The following is a 20,549-nucleotide window of genomic DNA, read 5'->3' as shown; positions in this document are numbered from 1 at the left end:
CCAACCCCCCAATAAGATGATGGTGAGAAAGCCCTACTAAGTAGAAACCCCATTAGGGACAGTAGGAGTTTTTCTTTTTTCTTTTTTTTTTCTTTTTGCTTTTGTTTTCAGTATAAGTATGGTTGATTATAATACTTGACTTATTGGCTAACCAGATGGCCTTAACCCTTCAACTTGGTTATTCTTTTTAATATTCTTTTTCAGGGTACATGTTTACAGGTAAGCCTTGTGTACCTGAGTTGCCAACTAGGGAGTTACAAGAAATGAAAGTGAGGTGTCTGTTCATATGTAGGTTCTGACTTAACAATACTCAGAAGAGCAGTGGGGAGAGATCCTCATTTCTTTTAAAACGTCTTAAGGAGTTGTGGGTTTTTTTGCACATGACTTTCCTGATTTTTCTTTTAGAGAAGACACTACTGCTGTCTGTCTGTCTGTCTGTCTGTCTATCTATCTAATTGGAGATCCTTAGATATTCTGCAACATACAGTATTACCCTTTGCTCCCCACCATGATAAATATTTCCCAACCAAGATGTTAACAATGCTGTGGTTGAAAAATTGCCCTGTGGGTATGTTTTTGTTTTCCAAGTGCCACTTATGTTAAGGAGTTTACCCTTGAAACTGTATCACAATTAAGAATAATAGAATCACAACAAAGAAGTCACATAGTTGCACTATCTAATCTTATATTCATCAGAATGATGTATCTGTAGTTTCTTGTTTTGGTTTACTTTATTTTTAGAGACAGGATTTCTCTGTATGGACCTCACTGTCCTAGAACTCTTCGTAGACAAGGCTGGCCTGGAATTCAGAGACCTGCCTGCCTCTGCCTCCTAAGTGCTGGGATTATAGGTGTGTGCCACCACCACATGTTTTAATAGAAAAAGTTATTTAGTATGATGAGTTGTTGTGTCTAAAATTTTTTTTCTATTGAAACTCCCTCTCTTTCTCCCTCTCTCCCCCTCCCTCTCCCTCCCCCCCCCGTGTGTGTGTGTGTGTGTGTGTGTGTGTGTGTGTGTGTGTGTGTGTGTGTACGTACAAGTAGGCCACAATATGTTCTTTCCTTTGATCATGTGGCCTCAAGTAGTTGAGGTGGTCAGGATTGGAGCCTACTCACCATTTTGTTTTTTGTCTCTAAAATACTGCTTTGGAATTGAGAGACTGTTACCCAGCCCACTTTTCTATAGCTAATTTGATATAGCTAGCTTGATTTGGTGATTCTTTCCTTTTGTTTCTACAAACTTGATTCACAAGATGAACCTGTGACAGCAGCTACTGCGTAGTTTTTTGTTGCTGTTGTTTTGTTTTTTTGTTTTGTTTGTTTTGTTTTTGCTTTTTTTCTGAGTCAGGGTTTCATTGCATACGTAGCCTTGGCTGGCCTTTAATAGAGATCTTTCTGCCTCTGCCTTCCAAATGGTGGGGTCACAGGCATGTATCATAATGCCCAGCTGAGCCATCTGTTCTTGACAGATTGTATTCTAGTAGATTAGCTAAAAATGAACACCATCAGACTAGAATTACTTATTCTGTGTATATAATTTGAGTATTATTTAGCCCCATCAGTAAATTGGAAAATATAATCTCAACCCTAAACTTATTGCCCTGGTTATGCATATTAAGGTTATAGCTTTTAAAGCCTAGAATTCTTTACAGAAAGGTGATTTATCATAAGCTTAAAGTTTTAAAAAGTTGACTATGAATTTTTCGCCTACATGTGTATCTGTACTTCACAAGGATGACTGGTATGTGCGGAGGTCAGAATAGGGTATTGGATCTCGTGGAGCTGGAGTTAACAGTTAGATGATTGTGAGATGTGGTGCTAGGAATCAACACTGGAAGAGCAACAAGCACTCTGAACCAATGAGTCAGCTTTCTAGCCCCAAGTTTGACAAGCTTTCTTTGCTTTACTTATTAGAGGACTTGTGGTCCTTTTTTCCTCTTTAAAAAAGTTATTTCTGTATGTATGTCACAGTGTGGATGTGGGAGTACAGTCTCGTGGAATTGATTGTCTCTTCCACCTTTGCATTCATTGGTTTTGGGAATGAACCCTGAATAGTACCTCAGCAATGTCTTTTAGTTTTAATTTTTGGATAAGATTTATTTTATGTATATGAACGCTCTATCTGCATGTATACCTTTGTGCCAGAAGAGGGTATCAAATCCCATTACAGATGATTGTAAGCCACTGTGTGGTTGCTAGGAATTGAACTTAGGACCTCTGAAAGAAGAGCAGCCAATGCTCTTAACCACTGAGCCATCTCTAGCCCTGATTTTAAATGATTGTTAAGTGATGCTTTGAGGGATTTATAAGAATGACGTTGCTGTGATTGTTTTCATCGACATTCTGCTTCTTGTTGAATTTAAGAAAGTGTATTATGGTTGCTGGGCATAGTAAAGGCCTTAATCCCAGCATTTGAGAGGCAGAGGCAGGCAGAGCTCTGAGTTCAAGGCCAACCAGTGCTACATAGGGAGAGCTTGTTTTAATTTTTAAAAAGTAAAGGAAGTGCACTATAATGTTCTGCTCTACTTTGTATTTGGGTTTCTTAAAACATTTTCCCTTTTTGCTTCTCTCTCCTTTACTGACAAGTAATAACCTTTCTATGGTGTGGACATTGCAAACTCTTACTACCTACCTTATTAAACAAAAGGAGCTTCTACATTGTATAACTTTTTTTGTTTAATAAAACATTTTATATAGTAAATATAGATATGCCATGTAATTTTATATTGCATATATTGCTGTATGAATTATTGGCCATTTAGTTTGTTTTACTTTTAAAATTTAATCTAATTTTGGTGTCTGGATAGTTAGCTCCATGGTTAAGAATACTTGTTATTGGGGTTGGGGATTTGGCTCAGTGGTAGAGCGCTTGCCTAGCAACCACAAGGCCCTGGGTTCGGTCCCCAGCTCCGAAAAAAAGAATACTTGTTATTCTTACAGAAGACGTGGATTAGGTTCCCCAGCCATCTTCATGGTGCCTCGCTGCCATCTATAACTCCAGTGCCAGGGAATCTGACATCCTGTTCTTACTTCTGTGAATAGACAAGCCCGTGGTGCACATATATGCAGCAAAACCTGCATACTCATAAAAAAGTTTTTAAAAATTAATTTTAGTTTTTGAGGAAAGTTTTTATCTAGCCCAGACTGGGCTTAGACTTTCTATGTGATGGAGGTTGTCCTTGAACTACTGATCCTCCTTTTTCTATTTATTTAGTGCTGGGATTACTAATCTGTGCCACCACATCTTGATTGTCTTCCTTTTACAAGTCACATTATGAAGTCTTTTTTTTTTTTTTAATGCAGATACACTTTAAAAATAGTAAGAGACAAAGGAGTCTTGAATTGAGATGTTGTTTTATGGCAGTTGTAACTAGAAGCAAGTCTGATAAGCACCACATCCCAGTGTTTTGGCATTTTTTTTTCTTTCTATGTGCAGGAGTCCTTAGTACAATTAATAAAATCTGTAATCTTTACTATTTCATCAAGAATATCTTTTAAAAATCAACTAATAATTAATTTTGTGACTCATGCTATGCTACATGTGTTGAAATCAGAACAACTTGAAGGAATTGGTTAAACCCATATGGTCATGTGATAGGAGGCATCTTTACTTGCTAGGCCATCTGAGAGGCTCAAGCTGAAAGTGAGGAATACTGTGACTAAATTTGTTTGGTGCTATTGTTTTGGTCCTAAGATCAGCAGTTTTCCTTATCTTTGTTTTTATACCCTCATTGCAAATGTTAAAGGGTAAAGGGCAGGACCCGTAGAGATGGCTTAGTGGGCTTAAGGCACTTACTGGCCTTATTCTATTGCTGTGTCCTACATTGGTACAAGGAAAGAACCAAATCCTACACATTGCCCTCTGACTTCCACATGTGTGCTATGACAAGCACACACACTCCCATCCAAAAATAATTGTAATTTTTTTTAAAGGTAAATGATGTTTTTTAGTATTACTGTGAAAACATTGACCTTCAAAATGGTCACTGAAGGCTGGTGAGATGGCTCAGTAGGTAAAAGTGCTTGCAAGCCAGAAGACCTGAATTCCATGTCCAGAATCTACTATGGAAGGAAAGAACCAGTTTCTAAAAGTTATTCTCTGATTGTCACACATGTACATGCACTACCACAACCACCACCACTACCAGACCCAAATAGATGAATCAGGAATGAAGAAGAATCAGTTAATTGAGGTATTTCATTAATGGGTTAGGGTTAGTGTTTAAGAAAATGAGGCAGGATGAGAAAGGAAAAAAGTATCTTGAAGAAGAAAGTCAATTCTGAGGTTTCAAGGGCTAGAGGATTAAAACACTGATTAATGCCTCTCTCTGCCTTTTTTTCTGAGTTAGTAGTCCTCATGCTGGTAGTTTTTGCTAAGGAAGTGAATTGAAGAGAAGGCAAATGGAAGAGATCTTGGGCAGGACCAGCATTTTATTTTAGGAGGATCTCAAGGAAGAAGAGAATAGAATAGTTGCAAGGCTATCATGAAAGAAAATTTCAGGGAAGTCCACACTACCTATCGGTTAGGGAAAAGTCAGGATAGGGCTGCTGACTATACACTGGTTACCCCTCCTGGAGTGATAGGGGAGGTTCTAAAGTCTAGAGGTGAAAAGTATAAAGGCAGTGGTAAATGTTACTTGGAAGTGCTTTGGTGTGGGGGAAGTGAGAGAGTTATGTTGGACTCTTAAAGATACAGATTTACTCTGAAAATAAAGAGCCCAGGAGAAGAGATATGTGCTGAATGAAAGTTGATGTTACAGTGTGGTGTAGTTAGCCTAGTGATACAATAGAAATTTGTAAGGAAGAAACTGGTGAGAACTAGATTCCTGGGCAGACAAATAACTCCGCATAAACTTTTTTATGAGAATAAAATTCTTTTCTTCTATGACTGGGTATTCATCTTAGGACCATATTCAGTCTAATAATATAACATTTAGAGTTGTGTTACCCCAGTCCTCCCTCCCCAACAGATTTTTCTCTGTGTAGCCCTGGCTGTCCTGAAATTCTCTCTGTAGACCAAGCTGACCTCAAACTCAGAAAAGATCAGTCTTCCTCTGCCTCTCAAGTGCTGGGATTAAAGGTGTGCACCACCACCACCACCACCACCACCACCACCACCACCACCACCACCACCACCACCACCACCACCACCACCACCACCAGGCAAAGAGGTTTTCTTTTAAATACAAGTGATTATAACTGTTTGGGATTATTTCAAAATAAGACTTCTGTTTTGACACTATTCAGTCTGTAGTTAACAATTGACATGAAGGGCAAAATTACTTTTCTTGTAAAGGATTGTGTTCCTCTCCTTCTAGGTAAAAGATATCTCCAGGTTCCAGAATGGCTTCACAGTTATTCTCCTTATTTTGGAGGCAAAGTTTGGACAATAGCCTCATGTGGTGCTTCTGTTGAAAATGTGGGTTGTTTTTAAATGTGCTTGTATTTCTGACTTCCCTTTTTTCTCTTTCAGTGTGTTCTCAGGGGAGGCAGTAAGGGGCCGTGGAGCTGGCCTCAGCACTGGGAGAGGCTGGACTTCCTGTCTCTCTGTGCTGAATGGCTGCGATGGCGCCCGCTCTCACTGACGCAGCAGCTGAAGCACACCACATCCGGTTCAAACTGGCTCCCCCATCCTCCACCTTGTCCCCTGGCAGTGCCGAAAATAACGGCAACGCCAATATTCTTATTTCTGCCAACGGAACCAAAAGAAAAGCCATTGCTGCGGAGGATCCCAGTCTAGACTTCCGCAATAATCCTACCAAGGAAGACTTGGGAAAGCTGCAGCCATTGGTGGCATCTTATCTCTGCTCTGATGTAACATCTGTTCCCTCAAAAGAGTCTTTGAAATTGCAAGGCGTTTTCAGCAAGCAGACAGTTCTTAAGTCTCATCCTCTTTTATCTCAGTCCTATGAACTCCGAGCTGAGCTGTTGGGGAGACAGCCAGTTTTGGAGTTTTCCTTAGAAAATCTTAGAACCATGAATACAAGTGGTCAGACAGCTCTGCCACAAGCGCCTGTAAATGGATTGGCTAAGAAATTGACTAAAAGTTCAACACATTCGGATCATGACAATTCCAGTTCCCTCAATGGGGGAAAACGGTCTCTCACTTCATCATCTCTGCAAGGAGGTGAGGTGGGGGGATCTGACTCTGGGAACTTGAAGGGGGGTATGACCAATTGCACTCTTCCACATAGAAGCCTTGATACACAACACACAACTCTCTATAGCAATAATAGCACTGTAAACAAATCTCCTGTGAACTCCATGGAACAGCCGGCACTTCAAGGAAGCAGCAGGTTATCACCCAGTACAGACTCCTGCTCTAACTTGACAAGTGTGAAGTTAGAAGTCAAAAAGTCTCCCCTGTCTTCCATTCTCTTCAGTGCTTTAGACTCTGACACAAGGATAACAGCTTTACTGAGGCGGCAGGCTGATATTGAGATCCGTGCCCGCAGGTTACAGAAGCGATTACAGGTTGTGCAGGCCAAGCAGGTGGAGAGACATTTACAGCACCAACTGGGTGGATTTTTGGAGAAGACATTGAGTAAACTGCCAAATTTGGAATCCTTAAGGTCCAGGAGCCAGTTGATGTTGACTCGAAAGGCTGAAGCTGCCTTGAGAAAAGCTGCCAGCGAGACTGCCACTTCAGAGGGACTTAGCAACTTTTTGAAAAGTGATTCAATTTCAGAAGAATTGGAGAGATTTACAGCTAGTGGCATAGCCAACCTGAGGTGCAGTGAGCAAGCGTTTGATTCGGATGTCACAGACAGTAGCTCTGGAGGGGAGTCTGACATTGAAGAGGAAGAACTGACTCGAGCTGATCCTGAGCAGTGCCATGTGCCCCTGTGAGTAGAACGTATGATGATGCAGTCATTCCTGAAAAATGTGGGACAAGATTTAAATAAAGCCCCATGTTGTAAAGAGTATGATTCTTGTATATTGACAGCTAGGCTGCACTAATCTTTTCCTAGTTTTAGGTAAGTAAAAGCATATAGCTGAAGTGGAGATATGGGAGGCATTTTCGCTATAGTATTGTTACTGTGTGCTAAAAGTTTTCCTTTTTAAGATGTAGTGAAAAGAAACTAGAAAAAAAATAACTGAATAGATTGCTTTTGAAACTCCAGGACATTTTAAACTGTAATGTGTAACTTGACATTTTGTTGTTTCTGGGATGTAGGGACAAGTGTTGATTTAGTTAAATTGATTGAAATTTGTAGTGCTTTCTGTTGAACTTTCAGCATACCTGTCTGTCATTTTAATATGAAATTTCCTTTCTGTTGGAAAACAACTCTTAACAGCATAGAGAAGACATCCACAACTATGAAGAGTTTAACAGTTTCTCCCTCTAAACAAACAGTCATTTCTAGTGGGTAACAGCAGGTTGTCTTACAATTTCATTTTAATTCTGACACGTTTATAGGTAGCAGTGCCAGCCCCCACATTCGGGAGACTTCAAGATTGCCCTCCAGTACCACTTCAGATGCCAGTTAGAAACTCGAGATTGTTTTATATGTGCTTCTCATTACTTGGCTATAAATTAATATTCCCATAGCTTGGTTTTCATATTTGGTTTGCCTGCCTTAATGTTTAGCAGTTTTTGTTATAAATGATATAGATATTTCAGAGAAAACAGATGAATACATTTATGTGGGTGAGATATGAGGAAGAGACACTCTGCTTTCTAGGAACTTTAATGTGTCCAACCATCCAGACATCTTCTAAACTCTGTCTTTTTTATGCTTATTAGGAACTTAGGTTATATAGGTTTGAAATCATATTACCTCAGTTGCATTAGTAATAATCTTTATTTCCTTTCATCTCTGTTTTGGGTTTAAGACTGAAAAAATCCAATGGTTTAAACCCACCTTAGTCTCTTTAATGACTAACATTCATCTTGAAATTATCTCTGAAGCCATCAGTTCAACTACCTACCATTGAAAACGAAGTTTGGTGCCAGACGACAGGCAAAGAGCAATATGTATTTCATAGTATCATATTCTAAGGACTGATTAGAAATGCTTCAGAATATTTTAAACATTGCCCTTTTATTGAATACACTTTTTACTCCCCCCCCCACTTTTTACTTCTTGATGCTTTCCTTTAAACTGTGCGTATGCCCAAGTATATATTTTTAAAAGTCTGATTCATCATTTTTTTTTATTTTGTTTTAGATTTTTTCCCCCTTTTTTAGTTTTAAAACTATCATTAAAAGTATATATTTGTGCCTGGTGCCTGTGGGGGTCAGAAGAGGGTATGGGGCCTCCTGGAATTGGTGTTGCAGACGAGTTATAGTTGCTGCCCGTCTGCTGGGAGACAAATCCTGGCTCTTGTACTTACTTTATGATACCAGTCTTTTTCTTTTTTTCGGAGCTGGGGACTGAACCCAGGACCTTGCGCTTGCTAGGCAAGTGCTCTAACACTGAGCTAAATCCCCAACCCCAATACCAGTCTTAATATGGAGTTTAGGCCTGCCTTTAACTCAGAATTATCCTGCCTCAGTCTTCTGAGGATTACAGTTGTGTGTGTACCACTATGTCAACCTTTTCTTTTCTTTGTGGAATTCAGCAAATTACGTATTTTGGATAAAGTTTTACTGTTTTCTAAATCTGTTAGTTTTGTAAAATAATACATAATCTCAGGATGACACACTGCTCTTGCTCTTACTCTTCTTTTTTGGGGGGGTGTGGGCTGGGGGGATAATGAGGTTTTCTTGTGTAGCCCTGGAGGTTCTGGAACTCTGTAGACCAAGCTGGCCTTAAACTTCCTACCTCTGCCTCCCAGCTGGGCTTACTTTTGCTGTTTATCTGTTGGGTTTGTGAGAATAGGGACAAACATTTGGGAAAATGGGCTTGATATTGGAAAGTAGATCTACCCTTTTTGCTAGAGATGTATAGTCTGGCTTACTAGACAATGCTAAATTATAGAGATACTTAAAAACAGTTTTTCTTGGGGCTGGAGAGATGACCGTGCCCTTAAGGGCTGGCTGCTCTTCAGAGGTCTGAGTTCAATTTCCTGCAACCACATGGTGGTTCACAACCATCTGTAATGGGATCTGATGCCCTCTTCTGGCATGCAAGTGTATGTGCAGATACAGCATTCATATACACTAAATAAATAAAAATTTAAAAGACCAACTTGTCCTTGATGCTAATAAAAAGCTGATTCATTTTTATTGGAGAGTTTGATTGTTCAGACAGCTGTGCTTTTAGTCAGTGAATTACCTGCTATTTTAAGTTTAGTTTGTTTACATTATCCACGTGGATAATACTATGTATCTGACAGGAAACTTTGAAGAAAGACCAAGTAAGTTATAAAAGATATAAACATGGTAAATGATGTGAACTTTGTTTATTTAATAAAATGGCATTCTGCCAGATACAGTGGTATAAATTTCAGGGCCAGCCTCGTCTACAGAGTAAGTTCCAGGCCAGCCAGTCAGAGCTACATAGACTCTGTTATGTTTCCAAAATTTAAAAGCAGGCATCTGAATCTATATGCTTAATGTGTTGAGGTTGTAATGTACTGAAAACAGTTATTTGGCACAGTGATGGAAATAGGGCTCTTTTGCTTTTACCCTGAGTGTTGATATACCAGGAGATAGCTACCACTCCTTACACGATTCTGGAAACAAACACAGGGCTACCTGTACGAGAGACAAGCACACAATGCCAGTTGAGTAATCCTTTCAAAGATCATTCTTGGATTCATGCTGTTTTTCTGTTCTTGTTTTATGTGTTAGTTTTGGGCTTAGTTTATGCTGCCTTGTATTTTATTTGCTCGTAAAGCCTATTTTAAATCAGTTACCTGCAATAAACTTGATGTTGTACACCTCAGTGACAGTAAAACACTTTTTTGAATTTTGGATGCTCTTGATTATAAAGGAACTTACTCTGTAATAGAGTGGATTTCTAAAGTTTTGTAGACTTTGCTTTTTTGTTGTTGTTGTTTTTAGGGTGCTGAAATGCTGTATATTATATTTCCTTCTTTAAATTAAAGATGCAGGGATGCTGCTGCCAAGAGTGGCAGTCCGACTGTTTTGTTACTTTCCTATTCTTACATTTCCACAGCAACAGGGTAGGAAGAAAATTCAGCCAGGGGTAGTAATTGTCATCTGATAAATTCTCTGTTTGGTAGAGGTGCTAATGGTGAATATGAGCAAAAAAACATTGTACAAATTCTCAAAGCACTGAACAACAACACACACGTATGCTGGCTATGGGACTAAATGTGACTACTCAGAAGAATAGTCCATTGAAGTTACTGACTTTCTTGGTTATTTGGGTTACTCAACATCTTAAATTTAATGCCTTTTCCTTTTCTATGATCTATGTGATCCCCTTTTTATTTCTGAATAGGTAGCAGGTATGCTGCTTGTGGGATTCTGAAGGAACTTAGGTAAAGGGAATTTCTTTTTTTTCCCGGAGCTGGGGACCGAACCCAGGGCCTTGTGCTTGCTAGGCAAGCGCTCTACTGCTGAGCTAAATCCCCAACCCCGTAAAGGGAATTTCTTAATTGCTGCAGATGTAGCTGATACCTGCTTCTGCATCTTTTGACTGGTTTTCATTCTCTAAATGTAGAAAGTACTTTTACTGAGTTAGGGCCGTCATACACTTTTTCTGAATGCAAATGTGTGGAACTCCACAGGTGAATAAATTAAGCCTTACTTGAAGGAATTCTTATGAGTAGAGACTAAAATACCATGAGACAAAGCGAAACTTAGTGTCTAGTACATAACAATGTAAGTTAAGTACTGGGTGATAGAAATAATATAGGAAGAGATTTTTAGCAGGAAGGTGGAATTGGAAAAAAAATGGATATTAGAACCACAAATAATTCAGATTTTGATAGGCAGATCTTTGGAGAAAGTTGGGATTTTGGTCTATCGAGGTTAATCAATACAGGCAGATGGCAGGCACAGTGCACATTGGAAAGACAGTTGAAAGTATAGGACTGGTGGCTAGAGAACATTTTGGAGACCAAGCAGAATAGGTCGAGGTGATAAATAGACTGTAAGAGGAGGGGAGATAAATCCTAGGTAGTGTTCTATCACTCAGCCACACCTCTGCCCCAGGCTCCAAGATCTTTTTAGATAGTAGTTTATATTTCCTTGTTTAGTCTTCCATGTGCTTAGAGCTGATGTATGTTTTACAGGCATGTGCTTGCTGCTTATGAAAATATATTCCTCCAGCATTTGGTACTCATGATCTTTTTCAGCTGGGTGTGATGGCAAAGGCCTTTCTTTAATCCTAGTACTTAGAAATCAGAGGCAGGTGGATTTCTGAGTCCAACACCAGCTTACTCTACATAGTGATTTCCAGGACAGCCTGGACTATGTGGAAATAGTGTTTTTCAACTTTGCTGATGCCACAGCCCTTTAACATAGTTTCTCATGTTCTGGTGACCCCCCCAACCATAAAATTATTTTTGTTGCTGCTTCATAACTGTAAATTTATTACTGTTATAAATCTTAGTGTAAATATCTGTGTTTTCCAATGGTCTTGGGTGTCTCCTGTGAAAGGGTCGTTCAAACCCCAAAGGTGTTGCATCCCACAGGTTGAGAAACCACTGACAGAGACCCTGTCTCAAAAAGGAAAGTTTCTTCTTACTATCTAGTTAGTTACAAGCATTTGAAAGGTATGAAGGTACATTGAAGAAGATCCTGGTTGGTCTTCAGTGCCAGTTATATTTATGATGAGCATCTGATGTTTTATTTTTGTTGACTTAATTTTTTTTCAAGCATCAGAAAAACAGATGAAATAGAGATTATTTTCTTAGCATTTGTCAAATTATTCCTAAAGAGAGTAGCATAGAGGAAGAAACTCTTGGCCACTGTTAAGAATATAGCTTTCTAGGCTTGAGTATCTTAGCACTTAAAATTACAACCTTTTTTTTTTTTTTTATTACTGCTAACTTCTTTTGTGATTATTGGACTGGAAAAGGCTGTCTTTATTGTTAGACAGAAATTGCCCTCTGCTGTGTGTGCTGAGGGGCCAGGTTAACTCTCAACACTTAAATCAAGATCTTAAGTAGGAAGTCAGTCTGAGCCTAAGGGAGTGAGTGGCAGAGCTGGAGTAAGCCTTGTTTTGTTTTGTTTTTTATGAGGCAGCAAGCCTGGTGCTCAGTGTGTGTGTTTATAGTAACTATTTTGTGTGGGTGTGTGTTCACCTGCAGAATTGAAATTTCTGAGTAGTGGGGTACAGTGAGAATATTGTTACCAGATGAACGTCCTTTTCACCGGTGAAGTTGCTTGTTGGAATGATAAGATTTTGGGGGAAAATCTCTAGTGAAACTATCATTTATCTTTCCCTTCTCAACAAAAAGCAAAATAATAAAAGTTTTCTTTTGGTTTTATATCTATCTATTAATAAGTACATATTTTAATACTTTAAAATTGTATGTGTGTGGGTTTGTGAATATGAATACAATGCCTGCAGAGAAAAAAAAGAGACTTGGATCTCCAGGACCTGGAGTTACAGGCAGTTATTAGCAGCCTGATGTGGTTTCTAGAGACCGAACTTGTAACAGCAGTGACCACTACTTTTTAACTGCAGAGCTATCTCTCTTCCGCTCCCCCTACCTTTTGTTGTTTTTATTTTTGCAACAGGGTTTTTCCATGTAGTTCTCTAAGTCGCTGGCCTCAAAATTCAGTTTCTGTCTCTGCTAATATCAGAGGTATGAGTTACCAACACCAGATCCACCCTCATTTTAAACAAAGTTTTTCCTCTCCCAGAAAGTTTTTTTTTAAAGTTTTCATATCTAAGGCCTTTAGTTTGATTCCCTAGTACCAAAATAAATAAAGTGAAAAACTGTGACATTGTAAAATTGATATATGTAGAACAAATAGGGTATATAAAGCCGTCTGATCCAGCCTTACCAACACATACATGCATTGCTTTTAGATGTATGCATAGTTGACTCCTTTATTGACTCATTTGCCTTTTATAAATTTTTAGCCTGGGGGTGAAAAAGCTTGGTGTCCTTCTCCCAGTCCAGGGTTGATACAGCTGTCCAGTCTGTCTTTAAACTGACAACTCTCCCAGGAGATGTTCTTTCCTTCCCAAGAAGTATTCTTTCAGCACATCCTGTACACAATGGACTTTGCAAGATCCTTATTCAGAAAGCCGGGAGGACAGGCCTATGTAAGATGAAAACAGAATGAAACTTAAGATTCATCTGTTTCTGCCTGTGTGCATATGAAATTCATATGCAAATACATTCAGGCATTCAAGGAAGTAATTTGACTTGTAAGGGTAAGTAGAAAGGCTAATTTTGTATTTGTAGAAATTTGTTTAGTATAGTCAGCGATTGTTCTCCATGTAAAAAGAATACTTCAGACTTTGTTGAGATGATAACCTGTCAGAAAGTGCATTGTATTCTAGAGTTGAGAGACACAATGTGACTTAGAAAATTTTAAGGCAAGTGTGCAGTCCCAATGATGAAGTGTGTATTTTTTTCTCTTGTTGGATATTTCCTTGTGTGTGTGTATTTGCATTTTGTTTTGATTTTTAGAGTGTCGCTGTAGCTGGAATGGGAACTAAAGGTGTGTGCCACCTTACCTGGCCCTATAGTTTTTATGTACTTTTTTATTTATATGAATGTGTGTTTTCCCTGGACATATATCTGTACCACACATATGGAGGTCAGAAGAGGGTGGCTGGTGTTACTGATGTCTGTGAGCTGCCTTGTAGGTGCTGGGAATTGAATTTGAGTTCTGGAATAGCAACACATACTCCTAACCACTGAGCTTTCTCTGTAGTTTTACATTTTATTAAGTATGAGGGCTTACTTCCATAAATGTCTAAAGCAGTCTTAGATTATATAATTTTCTGTGGTTTGCTCTAAATACATAATGTTAGAGTATTAGTGAATCAAATGTCTCTTATTCATTTTTTGAGATGGTATCATAAACTCGAGTTGGTCTGAAATTTACTTTGTAGATCAGGCTGCTTCAGAATCCCAAAAATCTGCCTACTTCTTCCTTCAAGTGCTTGGATTAAATGGGTGTGCTATCCTTACAGCCAGCTCTGTTTTTTCTTTCTTAAAAAATATTTTTAGTCAGTATCTTAGATATAGGACATGTTAGCCTTCAAGTGATTATGTGGCTAAGGATGATCTTGAACTCCTCCTAATCTTTTGCCTCAACTCCCCCTCTTATGATTATACCACCACGTCTGCAAATATCTCTTAAGTTCACTCATGGAAAATGACTGATGAATTTATGGAAGAGTAAGGCATGGGCCTGCTTTTATATTACCTTGCAGGATGGCTTTTAAAATGCTACATAAGTTCAAGTCCAATCCCTTCAGTAGTAGGTAAGTCCTTCAACAAGGTTTAGAGGGGTTATCATAATTATCTTAATGGGTAATCTAAATGTGTCATCCTAAAGTTAGTCACAATGTCCCTTAGGCCATTCCAGAAGAGTAGTTCGGCATTTTCTAAGCAAAAGGCTAAATAATTTTAATAACTTTCAATGGACTCAATTACTTGGAGACTGGCTTTTCAGCAGCAGTTAATCCATAGTAACTTTGCTTTCAATGGGCAAGGAAACACTTTGGGAAGTAAGGAATGATGAAAACATGCAATAATGGAAAGTTTGGTTCTTGTCTTTTTGACTTTTATTAGTTTTTATCACCTCCAACATAGTATTAGGAAAGGAAGCATTGGATAGACATTGTGTGCTGGGCACTAGGTACATGTTAAGGGCTTTTTATATGGTGTGTTGTTGCTGTTTTGTTTTTTGAGATGCTACATGGAGCCCTGGCTCTCCTAGAACTCTGTAGACCATCCTAGGATTAATTGTGTGCCGCTCTGTCCTGTAAGAATTTACATAGTATGGACAATATTTTCTATGTGTATGTGGTATTAAATATGTATGGTTTTACCTAAGTACATTTTATTATAGAAACTAATAAAGTCTCTAAATTAAAATAGCAAAAAAGATTTGTTTGCCAAAGATAAAAACTTCAAGAAAGTAGAAAATGAGGTTGGAAGGTAGGCTAGAGTGATGTTATTTTTGATTATCAGGCTAGCATATTTGAGTTTTATCCCGAGTGGTAAGGAGCCAGGTAAGTGTTAAATGATGTAGGTGTTCATAATGGACTCATTTATTACTGTTGTAAGTTGGATAAGTTGGTGGCTCTCTGATAGTGCGGCACCAAAAGTAGTATAAGGTGGCAGAGAGGCTAATGTGGTAACTTTGCTACGGATAAAGGTTTTACATTGGAGTGGTGGAGGTGGGATGGAAGAGATGTGTGAGATTGATATCCTAGAGAATTTTAGAGTTGAGATTGGGAGCAAAAATAAAATTGTCATTTATAGATAAGAAAATTAAGAGACACATCAGGTGGCTTCCCTGTTAAAGATATTAGCATTAAGAGTCGGTTATCATTCCTTGATTAAACATACTTATTATCATGACTGAACTTTGGTTCTTAGAAAACTGACAGAATACTGATGGAAATAGGGAAGGTGGTGGCAAAGAGGGAAAGCTAAAGATGAATTATCCAGAAGGAAGGGCTTTTTTGTTGAAGAATGGTGACTTTGACTTGGTTTACCTTCTATCTTTAGGTTTTTAGGCTTTTTGTCTTAAGACTTTGAAGCAAGATTTTAATTTAAATTTCCTCGTCCTCCATGAATAACCAGTTAGCCATATAGAATATATTGAGTAGGTTGCTCTGTCTGGTTAGAAATTCCACTTTCAGTCAGTTGGTGGTGGTGTATGACTTTGATCCCAGTTTTTAGGAGGCAGAGGCAGGTAGATCTGAGTTTGAGGCTGGACTGTTCTACATAGTGTTCTATATAGCTCCAGGACAGCCAGGGTGGTTACACAAAGAAACCCTGTCTCAAAACAAAAACAAAACAAAAAAAGCAAAGCAAAACTCTCTCCAAAGACAAAAGTAATTTCTTGGGAAACTCTGTTAGAATGGGTGATAGAGAGCTCTGTGTGTGTCTGGTACCCTTGGTATTTTAATTTGATAGACTATCATTGCTTAGAATTAAATGTTACCTTCACATTTGAAATAATTTAGGAATAATATTTAGTGTTCATCTTTTCAGATAATTCTGGCACTGTAAATTCTATTAATCAAACATGGGCATGTGTTTATATTGCTCAGCATTTCTTTTTTTGCATTCATAATGCTGAACACAGAAGTTTTTGTTTTGTTGTCAAAATAGGGATTCAGAGTCCTGCCGGGCAGTGGTGGCACTCAGAGACACGGGCAGGCAGATCTCTGACTTCCAGGCCAGTCTGGTCTTCAGAGCAAGTTCCAAGACAGCCAAGGATACATACAGAAACCCTGTCTGGAAAAATGACAACAACCCCCACACCAACCATCCCGCCTCCCAACCCCCACACCAAAAAAAGAATTCATAGTCTTGGTCAATTTTACAAAAGGAGGAAGAAACAAATTCAACAATAGAGGAAGGATCAGGATTTAAATCTGGATTTTTTTTTTTTTTATTAAAACTTGCTCTCCTTGAGTAATAGGATTAATGTTAATTTAAATTTTACTTTATTTACATTTATTCATTTATTTTGTGTGGGTGCTCGTGAATGCCGTGATGCATATGGGTAGGTAGAAGAGAGTTGAAAGGAGTTTCTTTTATGATTTATGTGCAGTGGTGTTTTGCCTACATGTATGTGACAGTGTCAGATCTCCTGGAATTGGAGTTACAGACAGTTGTGAGCTGCCATGTGGGTGCTGGGTTTTGAACCAGGTCCTCTGGAGGAGCAGCCAGTGTTCTTACCATCTTTCCACCACTAACCCCCTTTTAAATTTTTTATCTTTTTATAGTATTTTGCTTGCAGGAACGTGTGGCTATCGTGTGTATAATGCCTAGAGAGACCAGAAGAAAGCTACAGATTTAAAACTGGAATTACAGATGTTTAAGACATTGCTTTGTTTGGGTGCTGGGAATTGAACCCAGGTCCTCTTATAGAGCAACCAGTGCTCTTAAGACTGCATCTCCCCATCTCTCTCTCCCACTCCCAAGTTACTTTGGGTAGCCCTGGATGTCCTGGAACTCACTCAGAAAAGGTTGGCCTCAAACTCAGAGATTTACCTGCTTCTGCCTCCTGGGTGCTTGAATTAAAGCATGTGCTGCCACTGCCTGACAGTTGAGACTAATTTTTTAAGCCATAATTTGTTAAAACAGTGTCATGCTGTTAAAGTATTTTAATTTTAGAAACTTGTTTTTGAAAAAAACAAAACAAAACACTTTGTTGTTGGGTATAAAGTATTTTGGGAAATATAAATGACTTGGATTCTTTCCATAACCTAAAGAAAACTAAGACATTTGCATAGGTCTCTGAAGTAATGAATTACAAAGCAGTCATTGTCACAAACGAGAATTAATATGCTGTGAGGGATTTTTGGAAAAGCAGAAGCTGGGGCATCGGTGTAATAGAGTTCTAGATCGAGAGTTGAGGAAGCAAGAGGTGGCAGTAGAAGGAAGAAACAGCCTCTTCACAAAAATGGCAAGAGGGTGCTGTTGGCTCACAGCTAGGCCAGTGCAGTAGAGTGGAAGAAAAGAGATAACCATGGCAGGTTAAGACCCGTGTGAAGGAAGCCCCTGAGTAAATGGATTGGGGAGGGACGGGGGTGTTGGTGTTTAGCTTTCCTTGTGAGTAAAAGGACTTTTGATCAAAAATATTTAGTTGAGGTGATAAGATGGCTTTGTGGGTAAAGGCACTTCTTGCCAAACCCGATGACTTGCTTGATTCAATCCTTGGGACCAACATTGTGGTAGGAGAGATATGCACTATAGCACATGTTCCCAACATGGAATAAATAGTATAATTAAAAAATTTAAAGGTCATGGTTTGTCAGAATTTAGAAGGTTGGTATTGGTTTAGTTAACAAAATTAGTTCTGCAGTGTAAATGTAGCCACCCAAGGCTAGTTTTTATTTGTTTTGGTAAATAGATCTATATTGGAACACAGTCATGCAGTATTTTTTCCATTTATTTATTGTTGGGTGTTTTAGACAGATGATTAGGTATATTAGGTACTTTTCTCTTTGTGTTTTTTAAAAAAAACTGACAAGCAATTTAAGGGAAGAAGAGTTCCTTTCGGTTTGTAGTTTGAGGGAACAGTCTGTAATGGGTAGGAAGTCCTGGCAGCAGGGGATTGAGGTAGTCAGCCGCATTGTAGCCACGTTCAGGCAGCAGAGGAGCAGTGGATGTTTATACTCATCTCTTCTGTCTTTGTTTGCTTTTTCTTTGTCTTCCCACCTCACTTAACCTAACCAAGATCATTTTTCCAAGATGTGCCGTCTCTCCTAGGTGATTTCCATATCCTGTCAAATTGACAACATTAACTTATGTTAGGTGGCGGTTATAGATGTATTTTAATTCTAGTCCGTGAAATGTGACAAAACTCACTTGTCCTGGTGAAACTAGAGAGATGACTTAAGTGGTTAAGAGCCTTTTGTTGCTCTTGCCAAGGATCTGGGTTAAATTCTCCTTACCCACATAGTGACTCACAACCATCTGTAACTCCAGTGCCTTTTTAAAATCTTATTGGGCACCAGACAAACATGGCACATACACATTTATACATTCAGATAAAGCACCCATACACATAAGAATTTTTTTTTTTTTTTTTTTTTTGGGTTCTTTTTTTCGGAGCTGGGGACCGAACCCAGGGCCTTGCGCTTCCTAGGCAAGCGCTCTACCACTGAGCTAAATCCCCAACCCCAAGAATTTTTTAAAGGATATTGATTTATGCCCTTCTCTCAGTGCCTTTTTAGAATTCTGTGTGGTTTTTATTTATTTTGAGACAGTTGGGAAGAGGCAGAATGATGTAACACATTTCTTAGTTCATTGGATATTTTAATAAAATCATAAAATACTGTAAAATTCTTGCGGAAGAGATTTTTCTACTTGGCATTGTTCAATGGAGAGAAAAGGACTCTGGGTAACATTTTGTGTGCATTTAGTCACTTTATGACTTAGATTAAGCTATGCCACATTTTAATTTTTATTTATTTATTTGCTTTATTTATTTATTTACTTTATTTTTAGACAGGATCTCTCCTCAGCCTTGGCTATCCTGGAACTCACTGTGTAGAAGGTTGCCCTGGAACTGACAAGAGATCCACTTGCCTATGCCTCTCAAGGGCTGTGATTAAAGCACCACTCCTGCCAGTGCCACACCTGATAATTGAAAATGTCTTCCCTGTTCAAAGTACACATGATATGGTGGTTTGACAGCTTACTTTGTTTTCTATGGTGTTCATAGAGGATCGAATGATTTTGAAAACTAAAAGCTGTTCAAATATGCTGTGGAGAAAGTGTCAGAATCCTGTGGTTAATGATGCATTTATCCTCGTGCTTTTTACAGCCAAATCTCACAATAATGAGTGCTTTCTGAGAGGTTTTGTGAAGCACATCAGATACTGATATCTCTTTAAGTTTGTAGAATAGAGAACAAAGGAATAAATGAAAAGGAAAATTAATGTGAATGTTATATCTGTTGCTTATTTGACTTAGAGTTTACATTTTCTTAGACACATTTTAGATGGAGGTGGAGAGATTTTTGTTTTGAATTGTCCTATTTTTCTTTATAGGGGTTCACTGTAGTAGTTACAATGACTCTGAATTCAGAGTTCTGCTTTGGCCCCTTCACTGCTGAGATTACAGATGTGTGCTACCTGGAAAGTCTTGTTTGATATCTAGTTCACAACAGAAAGGGTTCTAAAGCTAGTTTACCTTGATCCTGTATACTTTTTTAAATTCTTGATAAGATCTCTCCTGGCTGGCCTGGAACTTTCTGTAGACCAGTCTGGCCTTGATCCTCTCTCCAGAGCTTTCCCTCTAGACTTTCTTTTTTAAATTAAAAAATGTATAAAATTACTGTATAGATGAAAATAAAAGCTGAATAGCTGCTCATTAACTCCTAAGACAAGGGCAACGTTTTAACAAGGCACAAAAACATTCTTTAGGATGTGCCGTTTAGCTCTTTTCAAAGTTCTTTAAAGAAACTGTTTATGTATGTGTGTATACATCTACATGTTACGCACATTGGAGGCTAGAGGTTGATGATGATGTCTTTTTCCATTGTTTCTCTTCCTTATTTCACTGAGGTTGGAGCATGGTGATTAGGTAGGAAGTTTGGCTAACAAGACCCACAGGCCTCCAGTCTCCTCCCTCATGTTACAGGCGTAAGCTCTGCTGTGCCTAGCTTTTTGCATGTACTGGGGATTCTGAGATTGTTATACTTCCTTGGAAAGTGCTTTACTGACTGAGCCATCTTCCCAGAGCCCCTTTTCAAACTCTAGACAAAAAATTGAGGAATTTACTAGCATTTGCAGATACTGCATTAACAAATTGGTTGTGATAGAATAGAAGGTTGAAATGCTGGAGAGACAGTGCTTAAGAGCACTTTCTATATTGCAGAAGACCTGGGTTCAGTTCCCAGCACCCACGTGGTGGGTCACAACTATCAGTAACTCTAGTTTCAGGGAACCCAACACCCTCTTCTGACTTCTCAGCTACCAGGTGTGAATTTGTGGGCCCTAATCCTCCATCAAGAACTACTGACGGAG

General features: G+C 38.7%; 1 protein-coding gene across 5 annotated transcripts in view; it reads left to right on the top strand.

Moving 5' to 3' along the window:
* Window positions 1-20,549, top strand: part of Kansl1 (KAT8 regulatory NSL complex subunit 1) — a 130,984-nt gene that overhangs the window by 37,254 nt on the left and 73,181 nt on the right. For all 5 annotated transcript variants that reach the window (NM_001427727.1, XM_063269456.1, XM_063269453.1 and 2 more), the window contains one exon: window positions 5,474-6,845. In NM_001427727.1, the coding sequence (NP_001414656.1) occupies window positions 5,557-6,845 (1,289 nt within the window). In that variant the 5' untranslated portion in view covers window positions 5,474-5,556. The remainder of the gene's footprint in view (window positions 1-5,473; window positions 6,846-20,549) is intronic.

Source organism: Rattus norvegicus, chromosome 10 (genome assembly GCF_036323735.1).
Source record: "Rattus norvegicus strain BN/NHsdMcwi chromosome 10, GRCr8, whole genome shotgun sequence".
Classification (NCBI taxonomy): domain Eukaryota; kingdom Metazoa; phylum Chordata; class Mammalia; order Rodentia; family Muridae; genus Rattus; species Rattus norvegicus.
The sequence above is the reverse complement of the archived record's forward strand: the minus strand, read 5'-3'. Positions and strand labels throughout refer to the sequence as shown.